The sequence below is a fragment of the Myxocyprinus asiaticus genome, chromosome 39 (genome assembly GCF_019703515.2).
Source record: "Myxocyprinus asiaticus isolate MX2 ecotype Aquarium Trade chromosome 39, UBuf_Myxa_2, whole genome shotgun sequence".
NCBI classification, from domain to species: domain Eukaryota; kingdom Metazoa; phylum Chordata; class Actinopteri; order Cypriniformes; family Catostomidae; genus Myxocyprinus; species Myxocyprinus asiaticus.
Genome location: NC_059382.1, coordinates 39872108 through 39898338, shown reverse-complemented (window position 1 = coordinate 39898338; position 26231 = coordinate 39872108). Strand labels below are relative to the sequence as shown.

At 36.5% G+C, this 26231-nt stretch overlaps 1 protein-coding gene across 5 annotated transcripts in view; it reads right to left on the bottom strand.

The window, feature by feature from the left end:
• Positions 1–1152: 1152 nt before the first annotated feature.
• Positions 1153–26231, bottom strand: part of LOC127429801 (septin-4) — an 80148-nt gene continuing 55069 nt past the window's right edge. For 2 of the 5 annotated variants that reach the window (XM_051679027.1, XM_051679028.1), the window contains exons 2-11: positions 17896–17992; positions 17699–17785; positions 16105–16228; positions 15764–15898; positions 12511–12628; positions 12311–12412; positions 10375–10471; positions 9880–10042; positions 7416–7515; positions 1153–3458 (exon numbers count right to left, since the gene is read on the bottom strand). In XM_051679027.1, the coding sequence (XP_051534987.1) occupies positions 3390–3458; positions 7416–7515; positions 9880–10042; positions 10375–10471; positions 12311–12412; positions 12511–12628; positions 15764–15898; positions 16105–16228; positions 17699–17785; positions 17896–17992 (1092 nt within the window). In that variant the 3' untranslated portion in view covers positions 1153–3389. Of the gene's footprint in view, positions 3459–7415; positions 7516–9879; positions 10043–10374; positions 10472–12310; positions 12413–12510; positions 12629–15763; positions 15899–16104; positions 16229–17698; positions 17786–17895; positions 17993–19671; positions 19990–22515; positions 22639–25500; positions 25564–26231 lie in introns of those variants that run through there. The other 3 variants (XM_051679024.1, XM_051679025.1, XM_051679026.1) reach the window with 3 other exon arrangements.

The following is a 26231-nucleotide window of genomic DNA, read 5'->3' as shown; positions in this document are numbered from 1 at the left end:
TATATTTCTTTTCCATTTCTGATACAGTTTCAAGAGGCCACCGTATATAAATATTATCCTTAAGACATATCATGACCCAAAAATCTATATACTAGTCTTGTTAAACATCCTTATTTGTCAAAAATTAAATACCTTCTAACAACAGAAAATAAGCATCTATAGTAAATATGTGCAATCATTTTCCCCTTTTACTCAATGCAATGACTGTTCAGACTGTTATTTAAAGTTTTCTTTTTTACTGCTTACTAATATTATTCTTTTTCAACAGAAAATATATGACATGTGACAAATATATAATTTATCTCTATAGACTTTAACTCCATGTCTATAACATTATAACATTACAGATATTTTTACTATGAGCATCCGTCATAAAGAAACGGCGTCAATATATTTCCTCTTTCATGCTCGTCATTAAACATGCACTTGTGGAATGAGTTCAACTTCAAGGCCTGGAACAGCTTTTCCAGACGAGAAATCATAAACGTGTTAGCCTTGTTAACAAAAATATCGCTCTACAGTACTTTATATCTCCAATAAGAAAATAAAAGAATTTTTCCATTAGAAACTTTCTAAAAGAAGCAATTTTGCAGTGTTGTACACAGACAAAACCAAAAATACATACAACAGATGCAATTAATGAACAATGTACAAAGAAACGTACACATTGTAGAAAAAAACGATTAAATAATTTCACTGTGTCTATCCTATGATATCGAGCACTTAAAAAACAACCTTGGAAGTACAAACACGCAACGGACAACAAGCAAATTGGTTAAAGGGCTGCTGTCTTGACCGGCCCCTGAACCAGAACACCCTTCACAAAATCAATGCCTTTATTTTTATTACCTGAACAAAGACATTGTTCTATTTAATAAACTATACTGCGCCTGTAAGCACTCAAAACAATAACAGCCTTACAGAACAAATCAACATGTCCAAGTCATATTTCACCCACAAATAAATATATATATTATTTATTTATTTATTTTTTGCATAAAAAATGAAGCTCAGGAGCATTCATTTTCTTGAAAATTAAGCACATTTCTTTCCAAATTCCCAAACATTTCCCAAAAATCTCATTCTCATAACTGTAATGTAAGAAAAAATGAATTTTTGCAGATGTTTATATTCAAAATCTCATCATATAACTTTTTTTTTTTTTTTTTTTTTTTTTTTTACTGTAATAGAATGATGACTGTGTTACGGTATGAGAATCTAATAAAAATTACTATTAAGAAATAGGGTGGGAATTAAGTTTTTTCGAATATAGTTTTGCGTTCCCTCACAATACATTCTGTATTCTCTTGCAATACATTAACTACTGATTATTACAGTAACCATAGCTGAACAATGGTATTTGTAGTAAAACCATATTAATCACAACATTTACCATGGTTTTAGTAAAAATCATAATTTCATGGTGACCATAGTTCAACAATGGTTAATGTAGTAAAACTATGGTTAACCCTTATGAAAATTAACTAGGGTATTATTACAGTAACCATTGTTTAAACATGGTATTTGTAGTAAAACTACAGTAAACAAAATACTAACCAGAGTTACTACAGTCATGGTTAATATAATATCACTATAGCAAAACCACGAAACCCCAAATAATTGCAAAAGAATACAAAACTATTTCAGAAAATAAATTCCCTTCGTAATAATGAGAATTACCGCAAAATCTGAAAAAAAGAAAAGAAAAAAGAATAAAAGAAAAACAAATCTCAAACGTAAACCTCCCAGACGCATTGCAGTAATGAGAATGAGATTTTTTTTTATTATTTTTATTTTTGAATTTGGGGAAATGTACTTAAATATACATCAATATATATATATATATATATATATATTTAAATTATTAAACTATTTTATATTATAAAACATTAATCATTCTGATTACGTAATACATCTGGGAAGTTTACAGTTTTATTTTTATTTTGTAATTATCATTATTCTCAATGGTGATTTCCATTCTCATTCCTGTCAGTCATTATTGTATAAAAAAAAAAAAAAGAAAAAAAAAGAAAGAAATATTGTAAGACATTTTAAATATTAATATCTGTCTAAATTAATTATATAATTTAAATAAGATATCATTATTTTTGTATTGCATTACAGTATGAGAATTAGATTTTTTTTTTTTTTTTTTTTTTTTTCATAATATAGTAATTAGAATTTTGGGAAAGGTTTGAAAATTTAGGAAAATTTGTTTAATTGTCCATAAAATTATGTCACAATGCAAAAAATCTTAATAGTCCTAAAATAGACTTCATTTTCTTACTGCAAAATAAAATTTCTTAATGTGTTTTTTGATTTTTGGGTGAAATATGACCCGGCATGTATTCATGAGATTCAAATGTATAAACTGTTTACTCTATTTCTGGAATTGTAAATGTGAATGCACAAACAAAATGTGTCTTCATTGATATGGTCATCACGTGCACTAAGCTCTAGACAAGGCCGGCGCGGGCCAAACTGATGCCCTAAACAGAGGGGGGTGCACGAGGTAATAATCTGACGTGGTGCGCGCTGCGAGGTGATCGTCTGTGTTCCGCGACTTCTATCGGGTCCTTGAATAATGTATAATGTGCAAGGAAGGGCAGTCAGTGGAGTTTCTGGTGCCCCGCCAGGTTCACACATCCTCTGTGAGCGGGGCGTATTCATTTCGCCGTCCATATTAACGGATTACACCGATCGCACTGCAAGGGTGAGTCGTAAGGTGGCGCGTCCGAGACACGGCATTGAGTGAATAGTTTCGGCGTTGACCCTATTTTTGCCATGTGGCTCATGCTGAGATCAGTGGCTCTGGGTGCAGTACAACACTAAAATAATCAGGAGATTATAGAAAAGACACAATTTTTTTTTTTAAAAAATCTAAATTATTCAAACTGAACCTATAGTACACTACAATTTATATGTCTGCATGCAAGTAAACTCAATAAAATAAAGAATTAATAAACTGCCGTACAGTATAGACACAAAATTAACCAATCACAACCAAGTGTGCTGATAAAGATGAATTGCATGTGACTGCCCGCTGTTGTCCTTGAAGCAGCAATAACCTCAGCTTATTATGACCTTATTAAAGAATACATTTGGCGTAGGACCCCATAGATAACATAATTTTCTGCACAGAGGTGCTGCTGTTTCTCGCGGAAGAGACGCAGCCAATGTGAACGTCCAACGCGACCACGCCGCTCACGGAGGATGTGTGAACCCGGCATAAAAGGCTGCATAATATGAGTATAAGGAGCAGTGGTACTGGCTCCAGTTCTCATATACTGCAGTAATTCGACAGATATCACAGTGAAGGTGCTGGAGGGGGAGGGGCAACTCTGGTGGGTGTGGTCAGGGGCAGTGCTTAAGAGCAGAATGACACATTGTTAATATGCCTCTTTCTGTGTGTGCATCTGCTCTTGAATCTTCTGCAGCATCTCCTGCATCCGTCGCAACTGCAAAACAAGAACAAACACACAAACATGAAACTGACAAATCAATACTGACCGATCAATGAGTCCAAGAGATTGGCCAACAGGCTACAAGTCACATTATCGAGTGGAAAGTAGATAAATATTGATCAGATATCTCACATTAGTGACCCGGATGTCACATAGGCAAACGGTCAATAACGCGCATGACTTCACTATCAGTATGTCATGAATATATATAGAAATCTTTACATGATCACAATATGCAGGAAATCAATATCTTTGTTACGTAACGTACAGTTTATTAGGTAAAATCAATCCAACATCCTGCATGTGTCATCATATATCAATGTGACTGCAGCAATTCAAGGCTGCATAATAATTGTTAAATTTAAGTAATGATTGAGTTGAAATGTGCATGCGTGTGTAAAATTTAAAGGGACAGTTCACCCAGCATCATTTATTCACTCTCATGTTGTTCCAAGTCACAAGGGTGAGTAATTGATGACAGAGTTTTCAGTTTTGGGCGAACTATCCTTTTAATGTCCTAATTTTAGAGTTATTTGAAAAGGATGTCAGTTTCTATGAACAGCTGATGAATATCAGAATATTTAATTTTTTTACAGCTCATTGTATTGATGTCAGGGTGTATGAAGACAGACGTGCAGTGTGAAATCATATCAACAAGACTTTAATCTCAAATTCCAATGCAATAAATTCAGAACAGAATCATATATTTCCAACTCAAATTATGTAGTAACTGGAACAGAATACTGTTGTTTAAAAAGACACTTATCATTAATTCAAACATATTAATCTACTAATCTTCCAAAATATATTTATTTCATGACGGAGTACCTCTATCATTGAAACAAGTACAAAATATATTTAGCCCTCTAACTCAATACAAGAGAAACATATTATATGAGGTTATCTTTTGGGAAGTTGAAGGGAGTATTAGGGTGAATCTTTCGAAACCTATCAAGAATATATCCAAGTCATATTTGATCCCAAAATCAAAATAAATAAATAAAGTTTCAAATCAAATTGTCTATTTTATTTTAGGACTCTAGAAGTGTTTTTTTTTTTTTTTTTTTTTTTACATTGTAACATTATTTTAATGAAAATTAAACACAGTTTCCCCCAAAGAATTTCATTACTAATATGCAATATATATATATATATATATATATATATATATACATACATACACAGTACTGTGCAAAAGTCTTAGGCACATAAGATGTTTCACAAAAAGATTTGTCTTAAGATGGTTATTTATATCTTCAGCTTTAATGTGTCAATAGGAAATATACATTTTAGACTCCCAGACAATACTTTTGCAAACAGAATAGAATATAATAGAAGAACAGGGAGCCCTGCAACAGATGCCATTGCCCCCACAGAGCCCCCCACTGAACATCATGTCAGTCTGGGATACATGAAGAGACAGAAGCAATTGAGACAGCCGAAATAGATAGAAGAACTGTGGTGAATTCTCCAAGAAGCTTGGAACATCCTATCTGCTAACAACCAAGAAAAACTGTGTCCAGGTGTACCTAGGAGAATTGGTGCTGTTTTAAAGGTAAAGGTGGTCACACTGAATATTGATGTAGCTTTTTTTATGTTTACTGGACTTTGTATGATGTTAATTGATTAATGAAATCTATTTGTCATTATTTTATTCAGAAATCCTCACTTTGAAAAATTTTCACAAGTGCCTAAAACTTTTGCCCAGAACTGTGTGTGTATATATATATATATATATATATACAGTATATAGACATTTATTTTCAAGTATTTCCTTCTCATGTAAGTATAAATCATGGTTGCACTTGTTGTAGAGAATTTAATTTATGCAGCTTTTAATTAATAATAATAATAAAAAAAGAATTGTGTCTGGACAGGATCATTTCCATTATTGTGTTTTTTTTTTTTTTTTGTTTGTTTTGTTTTGTTTTTTTAACATTCCAGTAATTGATTAATTCTGAGAGAAATGAGCTTAGTTGTTATCAAAGTCATGTCATTTAAAGAACAACTTAAAGGGATTTAAGTCCTTTTTTTTTACTCTAAATTTACATCTGAAAGTCACATATAGTGCCTGTTTAGTTTTCACTTTGACATCTGAAAGTGAAGTTAAAGTGGAGATTTATAGTAGAAAAGAACTTAAACATTGATCTGTTTCTCATCCACATCTATTATATCACTTCAGAAGACATAGATTTAACCACTGGAGTCGTATGGATTACTTTTATGTATTCTTTATGTGATTTTTGGAGCTACAAAGTTTTGGTCACCATTCACTTGCATTGTATAGACCTACAGAGCTGCAATATTCTTCTAAAAATCTTCATTTGTGTTTGCTGAAGAAAGAGTTACACATCTGGGATGGCAAGATGATGAGTAAATCATGAGAGAATTTTTCATTTCTGCTTGAACTAACCCTTTAAATTCCCAAAATAGTATAATTTCTATTTTTTAGTGGTCCAAGCAAAAAGGTGCAGGAATCCTGATGTAATAGTACTGATTTTCTTTTTCTTCTTCATTTGCCCTAAAAGTGTCTGGGCAGCAACCGTATGGGCTAGAATTATTCCCTTTCCTCTGATTCCCTGAGTCAAAACAAACTAAATGTATATCTCCGATTTCATTTCCGTCTTAAAATTTACGACCAATTTAAGCTTTCGAATTCCTCCTTGAACATTGATCCGATTCACACAAAATTTGGCTTGTATCATCTAAAGACCCTCATGACAAAAAGTTATGTAAAGTATTTTAATTCATCAAATCATTCATAAGATATAGGTTAATAAGTGAATTGGGCAAATGTCAAAAAAATTATTGGCCTATATCTTATAAACGATTTGATGCATCAAAATTCTTTTGATTCATTTTTGTCATGAGGGACTCTAGATGATACAAGTAAAATTTTGGGCAAATCAGACAAGTGGTCTACGAGGAGTTTAAAATAGTAGGTTTTTTGGAAAAGTTTAAATGGAGGACAAAACACCTACAAAGATCAACCATTTTGAGTTTTCCGAAAAACATACTTTTTCTAACTCTTATACTTTAGTCCAACTCACACACAATTTTGCAAGTATCATCTAGGGATGCTCATGACAATTCGTAAAATTGTTCAGAAGTTAAAGGTTGATAAGTGCATTAAGCAAACGCCAAACAATTTATTGGCTTATATCTTCTAAACTGTTTGATGAATCAAATCGAATTTATGATAGATTTTTTTTTATGAATGCCTCTAGATGATACATGCAAAATTTCATGAGAATCTGACCAATGGTCTAGGAGCAGTTTGAATTTTTCTTTCTTTTCTTTTTTTTCTTCAGAAAACTCAAGAGTGGAAAGAATACCTAAGAAGTAACAAGAGTACTTAGCAATTACATTACTTTGCCCCTGACAGAAGTTTGGCAATTTCTGTCACTTTCTTCAACAATCGCACTCGATAATTGCTGCTTGCGGCTATATTTTTCTATCAATTTTGGGGTTAAATATGACCTGGACATTTACTCATGAGATTCTCTCATTATGGGATGCAGTATTAAAGTGCATCATCCCAGTTATGTGCAGGCTTTCAAAACTCTAAGACACGCTGAATACAAATGTTAAACACATGGCACATTTCACAGTGAACATGTTCCTTACAGAACAGCATACAGCATGTGCTCAACTCTAACTGTCTGATCTCTGTCTGTTACACCTACAGGGGGCGCCACTGCTCCATATAACCCGTGTTGTAGGAGGGATGGGTGGAGGGTTAATTTGAGGTTCACATGGTTATGTACACAGGCCATTTTTAGCGTGACCTTCTAAATGAAACCCTATGAGAAGCAAGCGGTGTCAGGACCCTTTAGGTTGCGGGTCAGTATTTGGTTCTGGTTCTGTGGGGGGCGTGTCGCATGGTTCTGGGTCAGGATGCTGCTCGTGTTGCTGTATTTGCTCATGTTCGTCAGGGCAGGGATGCTGTACCTCCTCGTCTTTCTCACGGATCAACTTCTCCGTCTCGTTGTCAGTGACGCCGGTCACCATTGGAATGGGGAAGTCTGTGCCACTCTCCCGGGTCAATTTGCTGCTCAGAAAAACAAACAATGTTCTTTGGAGAGAGAGTTTTAAGATAACTTACATTACATTATTAGATTACATCATTATCTATGGTAAAATTATGCATGAAAAGTACACATCAATTCAACACCCAAGAAAATAATCTCAATCCATTTTTCTCCATTTTTACAACAATCGGAGTGTTGATTAGATTTGTCAAGCACCAACCATTCAACCAGTTACCAAAGTAACTCTTAGTTAAAATTATCTTCATTAATTTGTGGAAAATGTATGTTTAAAAATAACTACAAACCAACATTTACTCCCCAACTATCATATATGGCACATTCCAAAGTGTCCCGTAGAGGGTGCTAGGTTTATTGTGTGTCTTTTTTATTTTGAAGTCCTGCTCTTGTTTCCTGTTTTCCTTGTTGATTTGTCCCAAGTGTGTCTTGTTACTAGTCTTGTTAAATTTTTTTAGCCCTTGTGTATGCATATGCCCTCATGTTCTCTGTGTCTATGTCGGTTCTTGTCCTCGTAAGGCTGTATTGGTTGTGTGTTCCAGTTGTGTTTCTTGTTTACTTGTGTTTTGTTCGAGGCCTTCAATAAAGTCTGCACCTAAATCCTCATCTCCATGTCTCCAGACTCCAATCATTACAAAAGAACTGACCAAACAATGGATCTAACAGTCATGAAACTCCTGTCCTTCTAGCAAGAAACTGATGCCATAAAGTTAGATTGGATAGGCGTTGTTCTGAAAGACATATTTTTTTCAGTCTTAATGAGTGATTAAATCATGTCTGCCAAGAGACAAATGTGAAATCTCCTTATTAGAATACATTGATTATGCTCTCAGGCTTAGCTTCTCCTTCTGCACTGCGGGGTACAGCATTACCCCCAATATGGCACCCAGCACTCCCTCACTGGAGGCAGAAAGCTCTAGGAAGAGGAGGAGGAGGAGAAAGGCATTGGCCCTTAATGTGATGTCAGGAATGCCTTCTCAACTCATCATGGTCGCCGCCCCCGAGATTCCCAATTCTTTCAGCTCCTGCTGCAGCTTTCCTGGGGGTCCCGGAGGTCCCTGCTATGGAGGACCCTCCGCTCCCTGTTTCTCTCATTGCATAACCAGAGTCCCCTGCCTTGCCATTGCTTGAGTCTCCTACCTTTTCAGTGCCCTTACCTAAGCCCCCTTTGCCTTGACCTCACCTGAGTCCCCTGCCTTGCCCACTGCCCTCCCCTGAATCTCCTGCCTTTTCATTGCCCTTGCCTAAGCCCCCTATTCCCACTGCCCTCATCTGAGTCCCCTTCCTTGACCTTGCCTGAGTCCCCTGCCTTAGCATTGCCCTCGCCTGAGTCCCCTGCTTTGCCACTATCCTTGCCGGAGATCCCCCGTGGTCTACTGGTTGTCCATTGTCTCCACCTGAGTCCCCTTAGGCTGTCATCGTTTAATTGGTCTCCAGAGCCTCTACTAGCTCCCCCATGGTCTGTGGTCCATGGCCTCTACCCAAGTCTCCTGGTCTGCTGGATCCCCTGTGGTCTCCAAGTCCATGTCCTACACCCGAATCTCCTTATGCACCGGCGCCCCGTGGTCTCCTACACTGCTGGCCACAGAGTCCACTCCTTGTCTGGTCCAATTTTTTTTTCATTCTTGTGTTGGGCATCAGGAGGCTCACATTAAAGGGGGCATTTTTTCTTTTAAAAATATGTTATTTTTTAAATGAAAGGAGATGTTAGGTGGAATGACAGCCCCAGTCACCATTCACCTTCATTTAATTTTTTTTGCAAAATTGCAAGCATTTTAAAATAAAACAGATCATTTAATATTTAGATTTATCTCCTGAACTGGACAGTCAACATTTTTTTAAGGTTAAGCTGACCGTTTGCTGAAAAATATACCTTTTTTTTTTTTAACAAAAGCACAAGCACACTTTTTAAACAAAACGTTTCACAAAAAGAAGCTTGTGAGGTTGAAAATGATAAAACAACAGACGTATTGTTGAGAATTATGACAGATGGTAATGTGACACTTAGTGTTTGTCAACCAATAGTGTAACATGTTGCTAGTTACTATGTTGAACTGTTGTTCCTCTGCTAGGACACCTGTGTGACTTGACTTCATACATCCAATAAAAATATCCAAGACACCAGTTGATTAAAAATCATTAAGCAAAAATGAAAAGCAAAGTTAGTTTTGAGAAAAGCTCCAGCAGCATTGGAGTGCAGAGCACACTTGATTTTTTATCTAATGCAACAAAGTCCAGACAATTTGAAGTGTGACTTAAGTGCCCAATTACATTTTGGGGCCACTGTATGTTCCTAAAAAAAAAAACATTTATTTTTTATAGCAGACAGTGAGAATACAGGTTCTGCTCTGTGAATCAGTGCTGCCTACTTGCGGTTGCGCTCCTTCACCACCATGCGTGTCATGCTCTGAATGCAGTGCGCTCTGTAGTTCTCATAGTGAGTTTCCCGTGTCACATCCTTCAGATCCTGCATGTGTGTTCGTACCAGCATGTTCCTCAACTTCACAAAGTCACAGTGTGCTGGATTCTCCACTGTACAACACACACACACACACACACACACACACACACACACACACACACACACACACACACACACACACACACACACACACACACACACACACACACACACACACACAGAGAGAGAGAGAGAGAGAGACAGAGTAGTTTGTCAACAGCTTTCAGGATCCAATCAGGATCCAAGACCATAACCAAAAAAATAATAATTTTTTTTTTTTACATTCAATAAATCTATTTTAAAAACTATTGGTCGATTAATCAGTTATCAACCTTTTCCACAAAAGTTATTGGTATCGGCAAAATGCACTATCGGTCGACCTCTGGTATGTATCAGCTCATACCTTCTACAATACCCCAGGGGTACAGACGGCCTCGAACCCTCTTGCCTTTCGCCTCCACTACTGTGTTACTGCCAATCACAGCGAAGGGAATACTGTCCTACAGGAGGAAGAGAGACCATGAATAATAAAAAGTCATCTGGACTGATGTTTTATAAGTCGTAATTCCCATAAATAGGCTGCAAAATATGGCTATAAACTCTTAAGAAAAGAAGACATTTTTTTTCAACAAATGGTCAAAAAGGATGTGCTTAAACTTCAAAAACAGGATAGTAACAGGGTGGGACACACAAAATTTATGTTAGATAATAGTCTAACATATTGAATCGTCTTTAATCGAACATCAGACATGTGCCTTATGTAATTTAAAAAGTGATGGGACACCTATTTGTTCCCTATTTCTGTACATGTGTCCTTGTTACAGTTGTGCTCAAAAGTTTGCATACCCTGGCAGAAATTGTGAAATTTTGGCATTGATTTTGAAAATATGACTGATCATGCAAAAAAAACTGTCTTTTATTTAAAGATAGTGATCATATGAAGCCATTTATTATCACATAGTTGTTTGGCTTCTTTTTAAATCATAATGATAACAGAAATCACCCAAATGGCCCTGATCAAAAGTTTACATACCCTTGAATACTGAGCCATGGGAAGCAGAACAAACTGTCAAAAGACCTGCGTAACAAGGTAATGGAACTTTATAAAGATGGAAAAGGATATAAAAATATATCCAAAGCCTTGAAAGTGCCAGTCAGTACTGTTCAATCACTTAAGAAGTGGAAGATTCGGGGATCTCTTGATACCAAGGTCAGGTAGACCAAGAATTATTTCAGCCACAACTGTCAGAAGAATTGTTCAGGATACAAAGAAAAATCCACCGGTAACCTCAGGAGAAATACAGACTGCTCTGGAAAAAGACGGTGTGGTTGTTTCAAGGAGCACAATACGACGATACTTGAACAAAAATGAGCTGCATGGTCGAGTTGCCAGAAAGAAGCCTTTACTGCGCCAATGCCACAAAAAAGCCCGGTTACAATATGCCCGACAACACCTTGACACACCTCACAGCTTCTGGCACACTGTAATTTGGAGTGGCGAGACCAAAATAGAGCTTTATGGTCACAACCATAAGCGCTATGTTTGGAGAGGGGTCAACAAGGCCTATAGTGAAAAGAATACCATCCCCACTGTGAAGCATGGTGGTGGCTCACTGATGTTTTGGGGGTGTGTGAGCTCTAAAGGCATGGGGAATCTTGTGGAAATTGATGTCAATATGAATGCAGCATGTTATCAGAAAATACTGGCAGACAATTTGAATTCTTCTGCATGAAAGCTACGCATGGGACGCTCTTGGACTTTCCAGCATGACAATGACCTAAGCACAAGGCCAAGTTGACCTTCCAGTGGTTACAGCAGAAAAAGGTGAAGGTTCTGGAGTGGCCATCACAGTCTCCTGACCTTAATATCATCGAGCCACTCTGGGGAGATCTCAAACGTGCGGTTCATGCAAGACGACCAAAGACTTTGCATGACCTGGAGGCATTTTGCCAAGATGAATGGGCAGCTATACCACCTGCAAGAATTTGGGGCCTCATAGACAACTATTACAAAAGACTGCACGCTGTCATTGATGCTAAAGGGGGCAATACACAGTATTAAGAACTAAGGGTATGCAGACTTTTGAACAGGGGTCATTTCATTTTTTTCTTTGTTGTCATGTTTTGTTTTATGATTGTGCCATTCTGTTATAACCTACAGTTGAATATGAATCCCATAAGAAATAAAAGAAATGTGTTTTGCCTGTTCACTCATGTTTTCTTTAAAAATGATATATATATTACCAATTCTCCAAGGGTATGCAAACTTTTGAGCACAACTGTATATTATATACGAGTTTGATATATTTGAACAGCAGCTCTGAATATAATGTGTGAACCTTGAGCTCCTGGTCTTGTTGTTTGAAGTCCTCATCTTCATCCGAATCACAGTCTGGAAACTGATAGATCTTGATCCCGTATTGCTCGATCTCCTCTCGAATCTGTTTTGAGCAGGAAGGATTTGAAAGTGAAATACAGCACATTTAAACACACACACACACACACATATATCACAGGTTCTGGTCACTCAAGTACTCGCCTTGATCTTCTTCTTCTTGACTTCAGTCGGGGTGAGTGTGTCTGCTTTAGCTAGTACAGGAACAATGTTGACCTTCTCGTGGAGAGCTTTCATGAACTCCACATCCAGAGGCCTCAAACTGACCCAAAAACACAGTGACAGCCGTCAATACAGACGATACAAACCACACAAAAAGAAATTGCCATTGTCATTATCGCTGTTCCACATCGCATATTGTGTTGTTCCTTTTACACATGGGATAATTCACACTAAAATAGCTCTTTGACTTGGCTTGATTTCTGTTTTAAGAGACAGCTGTAATGACACAGATCTTCCAGGAGAGGTCACAGATACATCATTGATCTCTCCTGTACTGAGGCAGATCATATTGTATTGTACTGATATATAGGACAATGTCTAGATAATGCATCACTAACAGAGTGTGTATGAATTAAACACATTTTATATGTAGTAAGACAAAGAGAGCCATAAACTTACAGTACAGCCATTAACAGACGCTTTTATCCAAAGTTATTCAATTATGAAGCTAGAGCAATGACTAAAATATTTGAATCTGAATTTTTGTACATTTGAATTCTAGACATGACATTTAACAAAAATGTATATTTTTTTGTTGCTCATTTTATAAATTCATCATTTGAATGTGGTGGGATCACTGTAGCTGCATATATTCAGATTATAAAATCTTTAGGGATGGACCGATATGAACATTTTTGGCTAATCTGTTGAACACATGACAGGCCACAATGACAGATAAATAAATAATAAATAAAGATAAAAATAATGGTTATTTTATACTTCTTAAACATTTTTTTTATGCAGTTCAAAACAACAGAACTCATATTTTACATGTATGTACTGAATATAATAAAACATTACAAATTCATACTACGCATATAATTCCACGAAAATGTCAACTGCTTTTTTATTTAATTAAAACCCCCTTTTAAATTCTGTATTATAATAGTATAATGGATAATGCTGTCCAGACCGCTAGAGGCACTGAATGCAGACAATATTTTAAAATGCAGCTTTTTAAGGTTTAGTAACTGCACAAGGCCATATTGCAATTTCAATTTTAATTCAATCAATCGTGCAGCATTAATGTACTGTATATCACACCGATGTCTCAGAAGTCAAAGTCTGCTGGTTTATAAGCATTTTGGATGGTTTCCCTCATCATGTAGCCTATAGGTAAGTGCCACTTTTACAACTGTCGCGTCCGTTTATGGCGGTTTTTCCAGATTAACTTGAAAGAATAAAACACATGTTCTTAGGAGCGCCAACCCCCACTTGAATTTACAGAGTTTTTACAAAATTTGTTACTAATTAATTATAAATAAACCATTGGTTTCACATATCAGCGTTTTCATGCTTATAACCCATATGCTGATGGTTTTATTTGGTCAATAATTGGCCGATAAATATCGGCAGCTGATACGTTGGTGCATCCCTAAAAAAATTACAGATTCAAACTTTCAGATTAAGAAGAAATTCAGAACTCCAAATACACATCTCTTACAGATCTTTGAAATTCAGATTTTAAAGCTTCCATGATCCAAAGGGAAAAGTAGATGTTAAAGATGCTATTTGTAAGATTGACAAGCGTTTGAAATGGGTACTACAGTCCAAATTCAAAATATTGTAGAGTTGTCTGCCCCACCCCAGACTCGAAGCTCATGCGGGTTGCCAGAATGTTGACACGCAAATTAACCAACTCAGCATCCCTTTTAAAGGATTTCTGGGCTTTAAGATGTCTCCATCTTCCAAAGGCATCTCCAATATTTATTCTTGTTTTACTATGCCTCTGGTCATGGTGGTTTTTAGATGGATGGCGAGGCTTTTTAGGTCGGGTGGAATCTGTTGTGTTGTGGGCGAGATCACACAGGCCAAAACATAAACAGAAATTCCGGCCTGGAATGGAAACTTTAAAGTAGAATAAATATGGCTGTAGCATTGTTATCGGAGAAGCCAGTATTTCAACTTAGCATGTTTCCTAATTCTCTAATGACATATAATGGTCATTTTATGATTTAGCACAGTAAAAATATTACATATAACACATTTATCAGAATAGTCGAACTTGGCATTTTGGCCGATCACAGAGCTGCAAGACTTCTCTGACATGGTCCAATGTATTACAGAAACATGGCCTTTGGCCTAGTTTGTTTACGATCTGAATTTCTGAGATCTGAATGTGAGAGGTTTGCATTTGGAGTTCTGAATTTCTTCTTAATCTGAAAATTTGAACCTGCAATTCTGTAATCTGACTTTGTACAGCTAATTCCACCTCTAGAGAAATTAAAAACAATCAAATCTACTGTTTAAAAAATACACATTTTAAAATATGCCACAAAAAACATTCATTTTTGTTAAGTGTCTAGAGTTCAGATTAACAGATAATCATTTTTCTAGCCCATACTCAAGTCACACATTCACACCAAGAGCAAATATTCAGTGTGAATATTACTTTGAATTGAAACTATGTATTCCTATGGATCTATTCACACTGGGGTTGGAAAATTCATTTAACAACAGATCATGGTTTTGTAGGTTGATTTTTTATATATTATATTATATATAATGTATTGGAGTTCTGTTGATGTTTATTTTTTGTGAAAACTACTGTCTGACGGCTCATTATCCTGCTTAATACAAGACTACTTGCAAAAATAAATAAATAAATAAATAAATGGACATAAAATATTGATTTAAGTCTAAACTGTTTTACTAGCTTACTTATAGAGATCGCAGAGTGATACGAGAAGTAGGAAAGATGACTCACAATACCCGGATGAGCGGTCTGATATCACCTTATCCCTGGATGTGCAGCCATTATTCAGAAATATTGAATGGATCAATTGACCAATCATAATCAAGTATACCAGAGAGCCGTGTAATACAATATAATATGAAAAGCTACTGCTGACTAAATGGGAATGTGTTTAAAATATATTAATATATATATCAATGTTTTGCATTTTGCATGAAACCATGTGAACGATTGGAGTCCTTTTTATCCTATCACTCTTAGTGTGAATAGATTTTCACAGTACATTTAATACAGGGACACTCCACATTTAGTATCCTGAGGTTTGTGGGGGGTTTTTTGAGTCAAGGAAAAAAAAAAATGGATCATGCCTCACGGACTTGAACCAACAAAATCCCAGTTACCAGGCCTAAGCTTTACCGACTACGCTACACTACCACAATGAAATGTAATTTGTGTGTATAATGCTGATAATGCTTGCACCCGTGACCGAAGGGTGAAATGAAGTAAAGGCAGCAGTGCACGCGATTATCCTGAATGTTCTTGCGGTTCAGTCCACTCTCGTCTCTGAAGTACTGCTCGAACTGCTGATCAATGTAATCTGCCACTGACTTCCAGCTGAAAAAACAAAACAAAACAATGAATACATTACTGAATCAAAATAATGAGTGAAACTCACAAAAACTGCGAAGAATATCAAAATCAAAAGAAAGTTGCTTTGTAAAATTACTTGATATTTTGCTTAATGGTCCAAAAATAGGCTTAATTTTGTAAATGTGCTCTGGACATATTTTGTGAGATTCACCCTAAAGCCCTTTCTGTACCATTCAGTGTTATTGACAGCATCTCCAAATCCTGGTGTGTCCACGATAGTGAGTTTGAGTTTGACGCCCTTCTCTTCAATGTCCACTGTGTGTTTTGTGATCTCCACCGTCTGAGTGATCCTCTCTGAAAACAACACAAACATCATGAACATCAACACATCACAACCATCAGGACATTTTAAATTACACACAGCTCTTGGTGTGAATCGTCCGTTTATTTGCAAATCATTTTGTTTTTGATTTCATTCTCGATGTGAATAGACTGTAAATTCTTCAATTACAGGCATATTTGACTAATTGCAATCTTAAAACATTACACTTTTTCAAAACTAGCCTATATTTAATCTTTTTTAAAACATGTTCACATGTCCTGGAAGAGAGATCTGAGTTAATTTTGGTATAATGTGTGATGGTGTGGATTTTTGATATTGTGTGTGATGGTGATGACATTTCTTAAAATGTTAGGATGAAGTTGGATAAACCTTGGACTTGCTAAGACAATAAGCTAATTAACTGCAAGCTTATCACAAGTGCTTTTGACATTTAATTGTGTGTAGAATATGAATTATTCATATATATCATTACATTTTCACTAGCTGAATGCTTATTCGAGATATCAGCAATGGAATTATTACTAGTGAAAATGCACATTTTTATTTAGCAGTAACTAGCTTTGCACTAGTAAAAACATTAATTGTTGATATAAAAAATGATGTCATTACTCGCAGAAATACCCATTCCTGATATCAATTTTTTTTATTTCAAATAGAAAAAGCCGTAATTATTGATATGTGTAACTGCATTTCCACTAGTTGAATTTCACAATCTGTCATTAACTCCTGTTCAAAGTGCAATTACAGATATCTATAATCCACTGTATTTCTTACTAGTTGAAATTCCAATGGCACATATCAACAATGTACTTCTTACTAGTAAAAATTAGATTTTTTTTTATATCAATAATTACATTGTTACTAGTACAAATGTCCATTCCTGAAATTTCTGATATCTGTAATTTGGTTTTCACTAATGGCAATGTTAATTTCAGATATCTGTAACGTGATTGTAACTAGAGAGAATGCCTTTTAACTTTTAATTGCTCATCAATTTAATGATATCTGCATTCGATATTTAAATTCTACAAGTGAAAATGCAGTTACAGATATCAAATATATATCTAATTTTTACTAGCTGACATTCCATTTTTTATATCAAGAATAATACGAATTTTATGAAAAAGAAAATACAAACGTAATAACTGATATCAAAAATGTGCATTTTCACTAGTAGTAATTCCATTACTGACTTTAACTATAGTTAAAACTGAATAATTGATATATGTAATTCATTTCCAGCACAAGATTAAAAGTCAATTCAGCTTGCCATACAAGCTAACTTGCGTTATTTGCAATTCCAATGATTTAAAAAGTCTATGTAGGGGACCATTTAAAATCATCCATGGGGACAAGGACACTCCCTTAATTGAAGAATCATCCAAATTACACATTTCAAGTTCATATTTTTACTGAATGTCAATGCATTATTCATTTAGGCATTCATATAAATGTGAGAAACAGTCAGAGGTCAATCTTACCCTCAGCGTTCAGCAGTTTTCTGTCTTTGTAGAGATCTGTGAGGAACAGACTGTTGACCAGGGTGGATTTTCCTAAACCAGACTCTCCTATGAAGAAAAAACATCATCATTATCATCTACAACAACTGCAATTAATATTCAGAAAATTACAACATACACATTTGATCAAGTTTGTAAAGTCATGATGTTGACATTACCAGCTACCATTAAAGTGAAGTCAAAGCCCTTCTTCACAGATTTGCGGTGAACCTGATTTGGCAAAGTGGCAAATCCCACATACTCCTTATCTTGATCCTACCATGAAAATAACAAAAAAAAAGAGAGAGAGAAAAAAAAAACAGAATGATCATCTTTTCAAAGGTGATTTAATACACATTCAGGTCCAAGAAATGTCAAGTCTCAGTGTGCAGGCGATTTCTCTTATTTCCACAGTTCATGTGAAACACCTGCAGGACCTGACCAAAGTTCTGTTAGTTTCTCTGTGGGAGGCAAGCCAGATGGGCCAGACTTCGGTTTAAATTGAAAAGGGGAAAGTGGTGGGGTGGAGTGTCGTAAATCCAAAAAGGATTTATGGAAGCTTCACCCCTTTAATTATAACCATTTACAAACGTACAGAAGACCACCAGCAGAACCCATTTTAAAACATGCCATCAAAGCTGTAAATCCATTCACCCAAACAGGAAGTGACACATTAAAACACATTCAGATGGATGATTTTACTATTGAAGTCAGATAACCTAATGTTAGGATGAGGAGAACTAGTATTGTTTAGCTGAAGCTCGAATTTTATTCAGAACTGATGTGCCCAAGAAACAAAATAAGATTATAATAAAAAGAAAAGAAAATATTGCTTAGAAACCGCATGGGTGGTACGGAGAGCCCTTACAAAATAGTACTGTGCAGTGAGGGTATCAGATGCTGTGGTACTTTGTTATATGCATGGTACTGAATGATTACCATGTTCATACCCCAAAGTATATGAGTATGACACTCCAAGGAACTCCAAAGAAAGAATACCATGGTATTACCATGGCACCATGTCCAAAACACTAAATGATTAATAAATTCATAAACCATGGTTTTAACATGTCACTCCAAGGAACCTAAACCCATGGTATTACCATGGTACTATGTCCATTAAATGATTAGCAGATTCATGAACCATGGTATTTACATGGTACTCGAGGACTACCAGGGTAAAGAGGGCAACACGGCCCAAACACTTTTTCAGCCGTGTCGGTTCCGGATATATTTTTCCCAGTCATTTTCGCTATAGGGATTTCATAAAATTGTTCATGAAATAGTTGTGTGCCATGAACCAAACCAACCAGGTCTGAAGTAAATCACATTACAAACTTTAATTTGAAGCAAAAATGTATTTGAAAATTGGACAAAAAGACAAAGGTCCAAGACTGTGTACTTAACGTCTTTAATGAGGGAATAAACTACAATCCCATGAAGCAGTGCAAATGACGTATTCATAAGAAATACAATATATACAAATATTGATTTAATTTGTTGATTACAAGTATAGAAACAATAATAATTTTTTTTGCAAGGTATTCAGATATACCATTGTATAAGTAGTCACAGTGAATCTTGGAAGTGGGAGGTCACTGCACAGCTCTTTTGTCAAGCATTTTTGGCAAGCGATTCTCCAATTGGTGGATTTTTCTCTTAAGGATCATGGGAAGTGCAATTCTTCACCAGGAAATCTGCATGATTCAAAAAGAAAAACTGAAATAATGTGGACTTCACAGGTTCAAATCCCACTGATTAACTATCTTGGAGCTCACAGTATGTCTGTCATTAAAGGTTTATAAATGATCAATTCACCTATGAAGAAAATGAATGGGATTTTTACCACCGGAACCAGGCTGTTGAATGTTATTTTGGGGTGTTTACATATTTCATGTACTGATGCAGTCCATGTTATTTTGGTTGAAATCTACTCGTCACTAGTCCACCATTACCTCAGTAGAGTCGTATGGGTCATATCGACCCCAGGGACTTTTAGGTCTGGAGGGGCTGATAGGAGACGGCAGGCTAAACTCCACGTGGCCCCGCTGAGCCATGTGTCTGGACTCGTGCTCTAACTCTCCCGGGCCCCTGGGCACCGTGGTGGCCCTCAGGTAGGTGGGTGTTCCCGGGGTGTGGGGTCTGCTATGCCCCTCACCCTCACTCTCGCCCTTATGGAGCCTGTGGTGGGCGAACGGGTGGCCCTCTTTGGGTGGGTGATGTCCTATGATGTTCTCCAGCTCGGAGTCATCAGAGTCTTCCTTAGGGAAGTGCTGAGGATCAGGAGGGGTCAGGAGGGGAAAGGGTAGGAGCGTTTTTGGAGGGATCAGGGCAGAACATGCAAGCAGGGTCAAAAGAAGTGGTTTAATATGGGTGGGTAAGTATGTATAGAAAGAGAAAAAAAGAGAATAGAACTATTTAATGGTTAGATGCAAACACTGCATGCCCTTACAAAAGTTTAACAAGGTAACCTTAGTTTCCGCCAAAGTAGAATAGTAACTACAGTTATTATTTACAATGTAAAATTTTAATATATCAATATGGGATATCCATCAAGAGTGATTCCATGACAAAATGTGTCAATCATATTTTATCACAATTTAATTAATAAATAAATTATAGTTTGCGTAAAGTGCCATTACTGTAATGTGAAAATAATCTAAAATTACTGTAATACAGTAAACATTTGTGTCCGGACAGAATTAAAAATTAAATTAAACAAAACTACCATGATGGATACACACAAAGGTACATAAAAATTTACATTTTCAATAAAATTCTAAAAGTAGACTTAATTTTCTGTATACAAAAATATTTAATTTAAAAAAATTTTTTTATTTATTTATCGATTTTATTTTATTTTTGGGGTGAATTATGAGCTGGACATGTTCTTGACAGGTTTAGGGAGATTTATAAGCTTTCAGAATCTTGTCATTGTTATATATTTTTTAAATTATTTATATACTTGTTTATTTTTTATGGCAGTGGTAGCTAATACTAAGTTACCACTGTTGTACTCATGTAACAGTAATTGTAGATGCTATGGTATTTTTGTGGAAACTTAAGGTGAATGGAAAATTTATGTAAGGTACATTGACAAGGATCAATAAATATAAGAGAAAAGTACAGAAGTGGCAAAAGAACAGGAACTGACTAAACGCCTGTTAGTGTCCAAACAAGAGGAGTGTGAGCAGTACCAGTAGGCACAACATGGATGATACCGATACTCTCTGCACAGGTTACAAAAGCTTTATTGATAATGAAAGAATCATTGCTGCTGATGTAGTCGAGTTGTGATATGAAAGTACAGGGTAGTTCCTGCTCCAGACACCCTTAAAAGACAGCAAGACTATAAAACTTTGATGTATCACTTTGGAAGAAGACTCAGATGATAATCTTTCCACAGCAGATGTTGAACTGGATGAGACACAGTTGCACACATTAGTGAATACATACATGTGACAGAAAGACCATTAAAGAAGACCACTAATTTGTTTCTGTTGAACACAATGGCCACGTACACACTGCAAAGTTTTGAGAGTGACAACCACATTTGCAATTACTAATTGTGATTGGGAGCAAGCAAAGACACAAATTATGTTATCAATAGTGGGTCACTTCCATGATTTTAAACATTTGCATTCATATCATATTCATAACCGTAACTGAGTTTACATGAAACATACCCCAGATCACCTTTTCAAGGGGACTCAAGTGAAGCTGTGAACCAAACTTTGACGTCAAACAATCAATGGCCAGTTTAAAGGATTTGAATTCCAGTAATACAGCTAAATGTGCTACAGGTTACATGTTGAGAGTTACAAATATCAGATGACAAGTTCGTAAAAGTCAGCCATGAAAATGATGTGCACATGTCATGTACAACCTCTGTGTAGTACCAGTGCCCTACTGTGTTAAACTAAAGGCTGAGCGTAATAGTTAGGAGTGTTGTTAAAGCACTCAGGTTTCCACTGCTCTGAGATCTGTCCTGATGAATAATACATTGTGGTGCATTAAGGTTGTGATGTTTAAAGTGCAGATGCAAATCTGTTAATTGGAATAGAGATCTTGTAACAACATATGAACAATCTGTTGCCACAACCTGGAAGATGTGAAAACTAGAGTTGGGGTACTCCAGTTTGAACTTAGACTTGAGTATGGTCTCGAGTCCAACAATATCCATAAATGGATAGTTGCGACGCTGATATTGCTACATTGTTTTTCTTAGTTGTGAAGGTTAAAATAAGCTTCAACATTGATGTAATGGCACAGTGTTGACAAGTTTAATTTGAACCCAGATTCATCAACAAATTTACTCAGCTCAGAGTTCAACACGGCCCCTTAGGACTAGGACTTGACTCTAACTTGATTGGTTAAAGTTTATAAGTTAACCCCGAAAAAGAACAACCGTTTAAGGTGTTTACAAGACTGAGCATGTAAACGCGCTTGATGAGAACAAGTTGCAAAAACTAACTAAACAGAAGCACAGTATGAATCCTGTATGTAATGATTATCAACGAAAGGATATTTGTAATACCTGATTGATTTTCGTGCCGTTTTCTGTTCTTAAAGCCAAACTGAATTGTACCACAGGACAGTAAAATGCCTAAACTATGTAAGATTAGATGAAAAGACCAATGCTTTACAACACTGCATTTAAGGAATCACTTTAAGCCATCAAACTAACAAAAAATATTCTAGCTTAAAGAATTTTTTTTCCATATGAAAGGGCAGTCAATGGGGCAATATCCTAACAGAGGTAAGAGGTTATCTGTACCCCAAGGGAGATGCACAAGTACCTGTTCCACTTCATGTGCTTTGGGTTCAGGGGATGCTGGCATAGAGTCCTGATCATCAGATGCTGAGTCAGCTTCACGGTCACTGTCCTCCATTGCTACTAGGGCTACTGTACACTCTGCCATCTCCAACCACAAAAGACAGGGCCATTTGGAGTGGATGTACATGGGTAGGTTTTTAAATGGGCAGTGGTGGGGTTCAGGAGTGAGGAGGTGGGGTATTACAGAGGGGTAATATTTTGCGAAAAAGATCAGAAAGGTTGAAAAGAAAGAATAAAATGATTTGTTAAATAAACTCAATTAATTTAATGCAAGATGCAGCCACTGTAAATGCCAGTCAGATTTATATGTGGTGTGGATGTTAGCGGTATGTTGGCGTGCTTTTAGGTCTAAAATGTGCTACAGTATCTAAAGTAGATGTAAATAGTGGAAATCAACTCATTCACTCAAAAACCACCACATAATTCCAAAATATAAGTGTATCACATTCATTTCTTCCATTTTATTGATGTTTGAATGCATCTTTGTTAATACACAAGTCTAACCATTTCATGGTAGTAATAAGAAATAATACTATAGCACATCAAAATTCTAATCCTAAAACTTCTTTCCTGGGAAAAACCTGATAACTTTAAAACACGTTACTGGACAATTTGTTTAACACTACATCTCAGAAACTACAGAACATGCTGGTGTGAATCACTTGTCTAATGTAAAGTCTATGTAACCTCACAGTTTGAATTACACAGAATTCAAGCTGAACAATAATAAGAAAGTAAATTTTCACACTTTCTGAAAAACTGTGAATGGTATATGCCCATGCAAAAGTTGTGGCCACAACGCTAGGGTTGTCTTGGTGGATGCTAGGATATTGCTAGGTGATTGCTAGGGTATTCTGGGTAGTTGTTGGGTGATTGCTTACTGGCCCAAGCCAAAAGAGTCCACCCCCAATTCTTATAAGTTATTGCTGGGGTCCCTCCATCAATTAAGTGAATGGAATGCAAGGTTAAAAATCACAAGCCTGATATCTTAGAAAAATAATAGCCCACCTCTCCGCTACAAGTTTCAAGACTTCATTCATTTTTCATTCATTTCTGCAGCACAAACAGTGTGCCCCAGATTTAATATATATAGTTAAGGGCTTGTTCAAATAACTAAACCTAAGCATGAGCTTAAGTGATGTTGACTTAGAAAACACCATTAATTAGGAGTTTCACAGATTAGGTAATGGTGACCTGCTTTGTGCAACATGTATGCTGCAGTGATCAATGATTAATGTCAATCATGATGGGCTTTACTGACCTATTTCTAGCCACTGCTCAATACAGCAAGCAGAGTCTTCAATCAATTTAGACTGTACGGTGTCAATGAACTGACTTCCTGTAATGCAATAGATGAAACCTGAATCTCCCCATCATATTTCAAAATAATCTATCAAGTCTGTCTCAAGACAGATTTTAGCTCAACCTACTTAGACTAAGCTTAAAGCAGATACCTCCTCTCATTATTAAGATTTTTTAGGTTGGATGTTGGAAAACAGTTTGAGACATCAACATTCTCTAATACAGTGTTTCTTAATCTCAGTTCTTGGGATCCACAGCATTGCACATTATTTAACACACCTGATTTAAATCATCAGCTCTATATTAGAGGCTCCATTAACTAAACTGGGTGTCAGATGATGAAGATATCTAAAATGTGCAGTACTATGTGTCGCCAAGACCAGCATTAAGAAACACTGCAGTAATAAATTAAATCGGTTCTCTGTTTGGTGTAGTTCAGTGGTTTTCAACTGGTTTTGTGTCAAGACCCAGATCTTACAATGGACATCAACCCAACACAGTACCAAAATTGTTTATCATAGAAAAGTGCATTTCAATGATTTCATGCTCTCTGCAGCCAATAATTTACCACATAAAACATGGTAGGCGAATTCCAAACAGCATTTTTGCACCCTTGAAGGGCACTGCGGGAAGGTGATGCAGTTCGAAAAGTCATTGCAAACTAAAGGGAGGAACTCGACCCTTCACGAAGGGCTGTTCTGCAAGGCCATTAGCAAAGGGTAGATTCATACAGTAATGCTCCCTTCAGAGAACCAACTTTAAGGACTCTGTCCTCCAGAGTGAGTAGGGAACAGGGATGCTCACTTGCGATTGGAAATTTCCCATTGTGGTCAAAAAAACAAACCATATTTATGCTCGCTGCAAGTTGACCTATAATTATCTTACCCAAGGATATATTTTATTATATCTTGTGTAGTTTTTTCATGTTCTTTGAGGATGAGGGCATCCTCAATGTTGGCTTGTATGTAATTTGCCTAGCTTCTACCAAGTCATAAATGAATTTGTGCCACAGTACCATAGAATTTGATTGGATGCATCAGTCTTTGACGTCAACAACAAAAGATACTGGAAGTGTTTATTCTACAGTTGATTTTCTCTCCTTCCTAAATACAAGATTATACAGTTACATGCATTTTATTATTTGCATCTACCATTGTCTTTTCCCTGCTGTCTGTGACCCAATCTGAACAGACCTATTTCCCAATTTGGGATGTGACCCACCAGTTGAGAACCACTGGTCTCCAAGTCACACTGTCAAAAAAAGTGCAGAAATTGTTCCTTAAATGGTACAACAGCTTTTTACTGGGGCAGCACCCACAAAGGTACACTCACTATACTCTCTAACTGTCAGTCAAATGTATTTGTACCTTATCTGTCCCTAAAGAGTATAAATTAGCACCTTAAGGTGTAAAGAGGATACAGTGGGTGTACCTTTGAGGGTACTGCCCCCATGACAAGCTGTTGTACTACAAAAGGTAAAACATTTTAACATTTTCCTCTAACAGTGTAAATCAATGAGTTTAAATAAAAATAACAGGACAAATTATGGCCAAAGAACTCAAAAGATATCTTCCACTAATTATAGCTCATTATCCTGAGCACAAAGCCCCTATTCCTTCATCCCGACATGCAGACAGACTCTCACCTGAAACGCCTTAACCAGATGAAACAATCTAATTTTCTTGCCTTCACGAAGCCAGCTCCTCATTCCCCGCTCCAGACCCAGTGTCCAATGCATTTGCTCAGGCTTTTATACCACTAAACCCAGGACGCAGTGTCCTTCAGCCACATTGAGCTGCCCCAACGCCCCAGGGCACCAATCAGCACCAGCCTACACCACAGTGCCATTGACATTGTTCAGTGAGATGGGCACCACCAATCAATGCAGTGCTTTCAGCCTTACAGTGCATGATGGAAATTTGTTAACGTGACCTCGTAAGCTACAAATTTCTGGTCACGCCTGATAAAGTCAACGTAATAAGCTTCATATTACTCGAGGCTGACAGAGACAGGGACAAGCCCTACAATTTGCTGCAATTGTTTTACTAGGTCAGGCTGGTTTGTGTTGCTGGTTTCAGAGTGGTTTTGGGCACTTCATAGCAGGCCAACCAGCTGAAAACCAGCTTGGCCAGGTTGAGAGACTAGCTTAAACAGGCTTAAATCAACTATGACCAGCGTAGGCGTTTTTTCTTTAGGGTTTACAGTAAATGAATATTTCAACAAAAGCCTCTTAAATCTCATTTGTTTATGTGCATATTCAAACTTGGCCCATAACATTCAGTTATTATTCATGTGACTTTATATCAGTGAAAACCATACATGAACATATTTTTCATATATGTGTTTTTTATACAGCATATTGCCATATATCAGAGC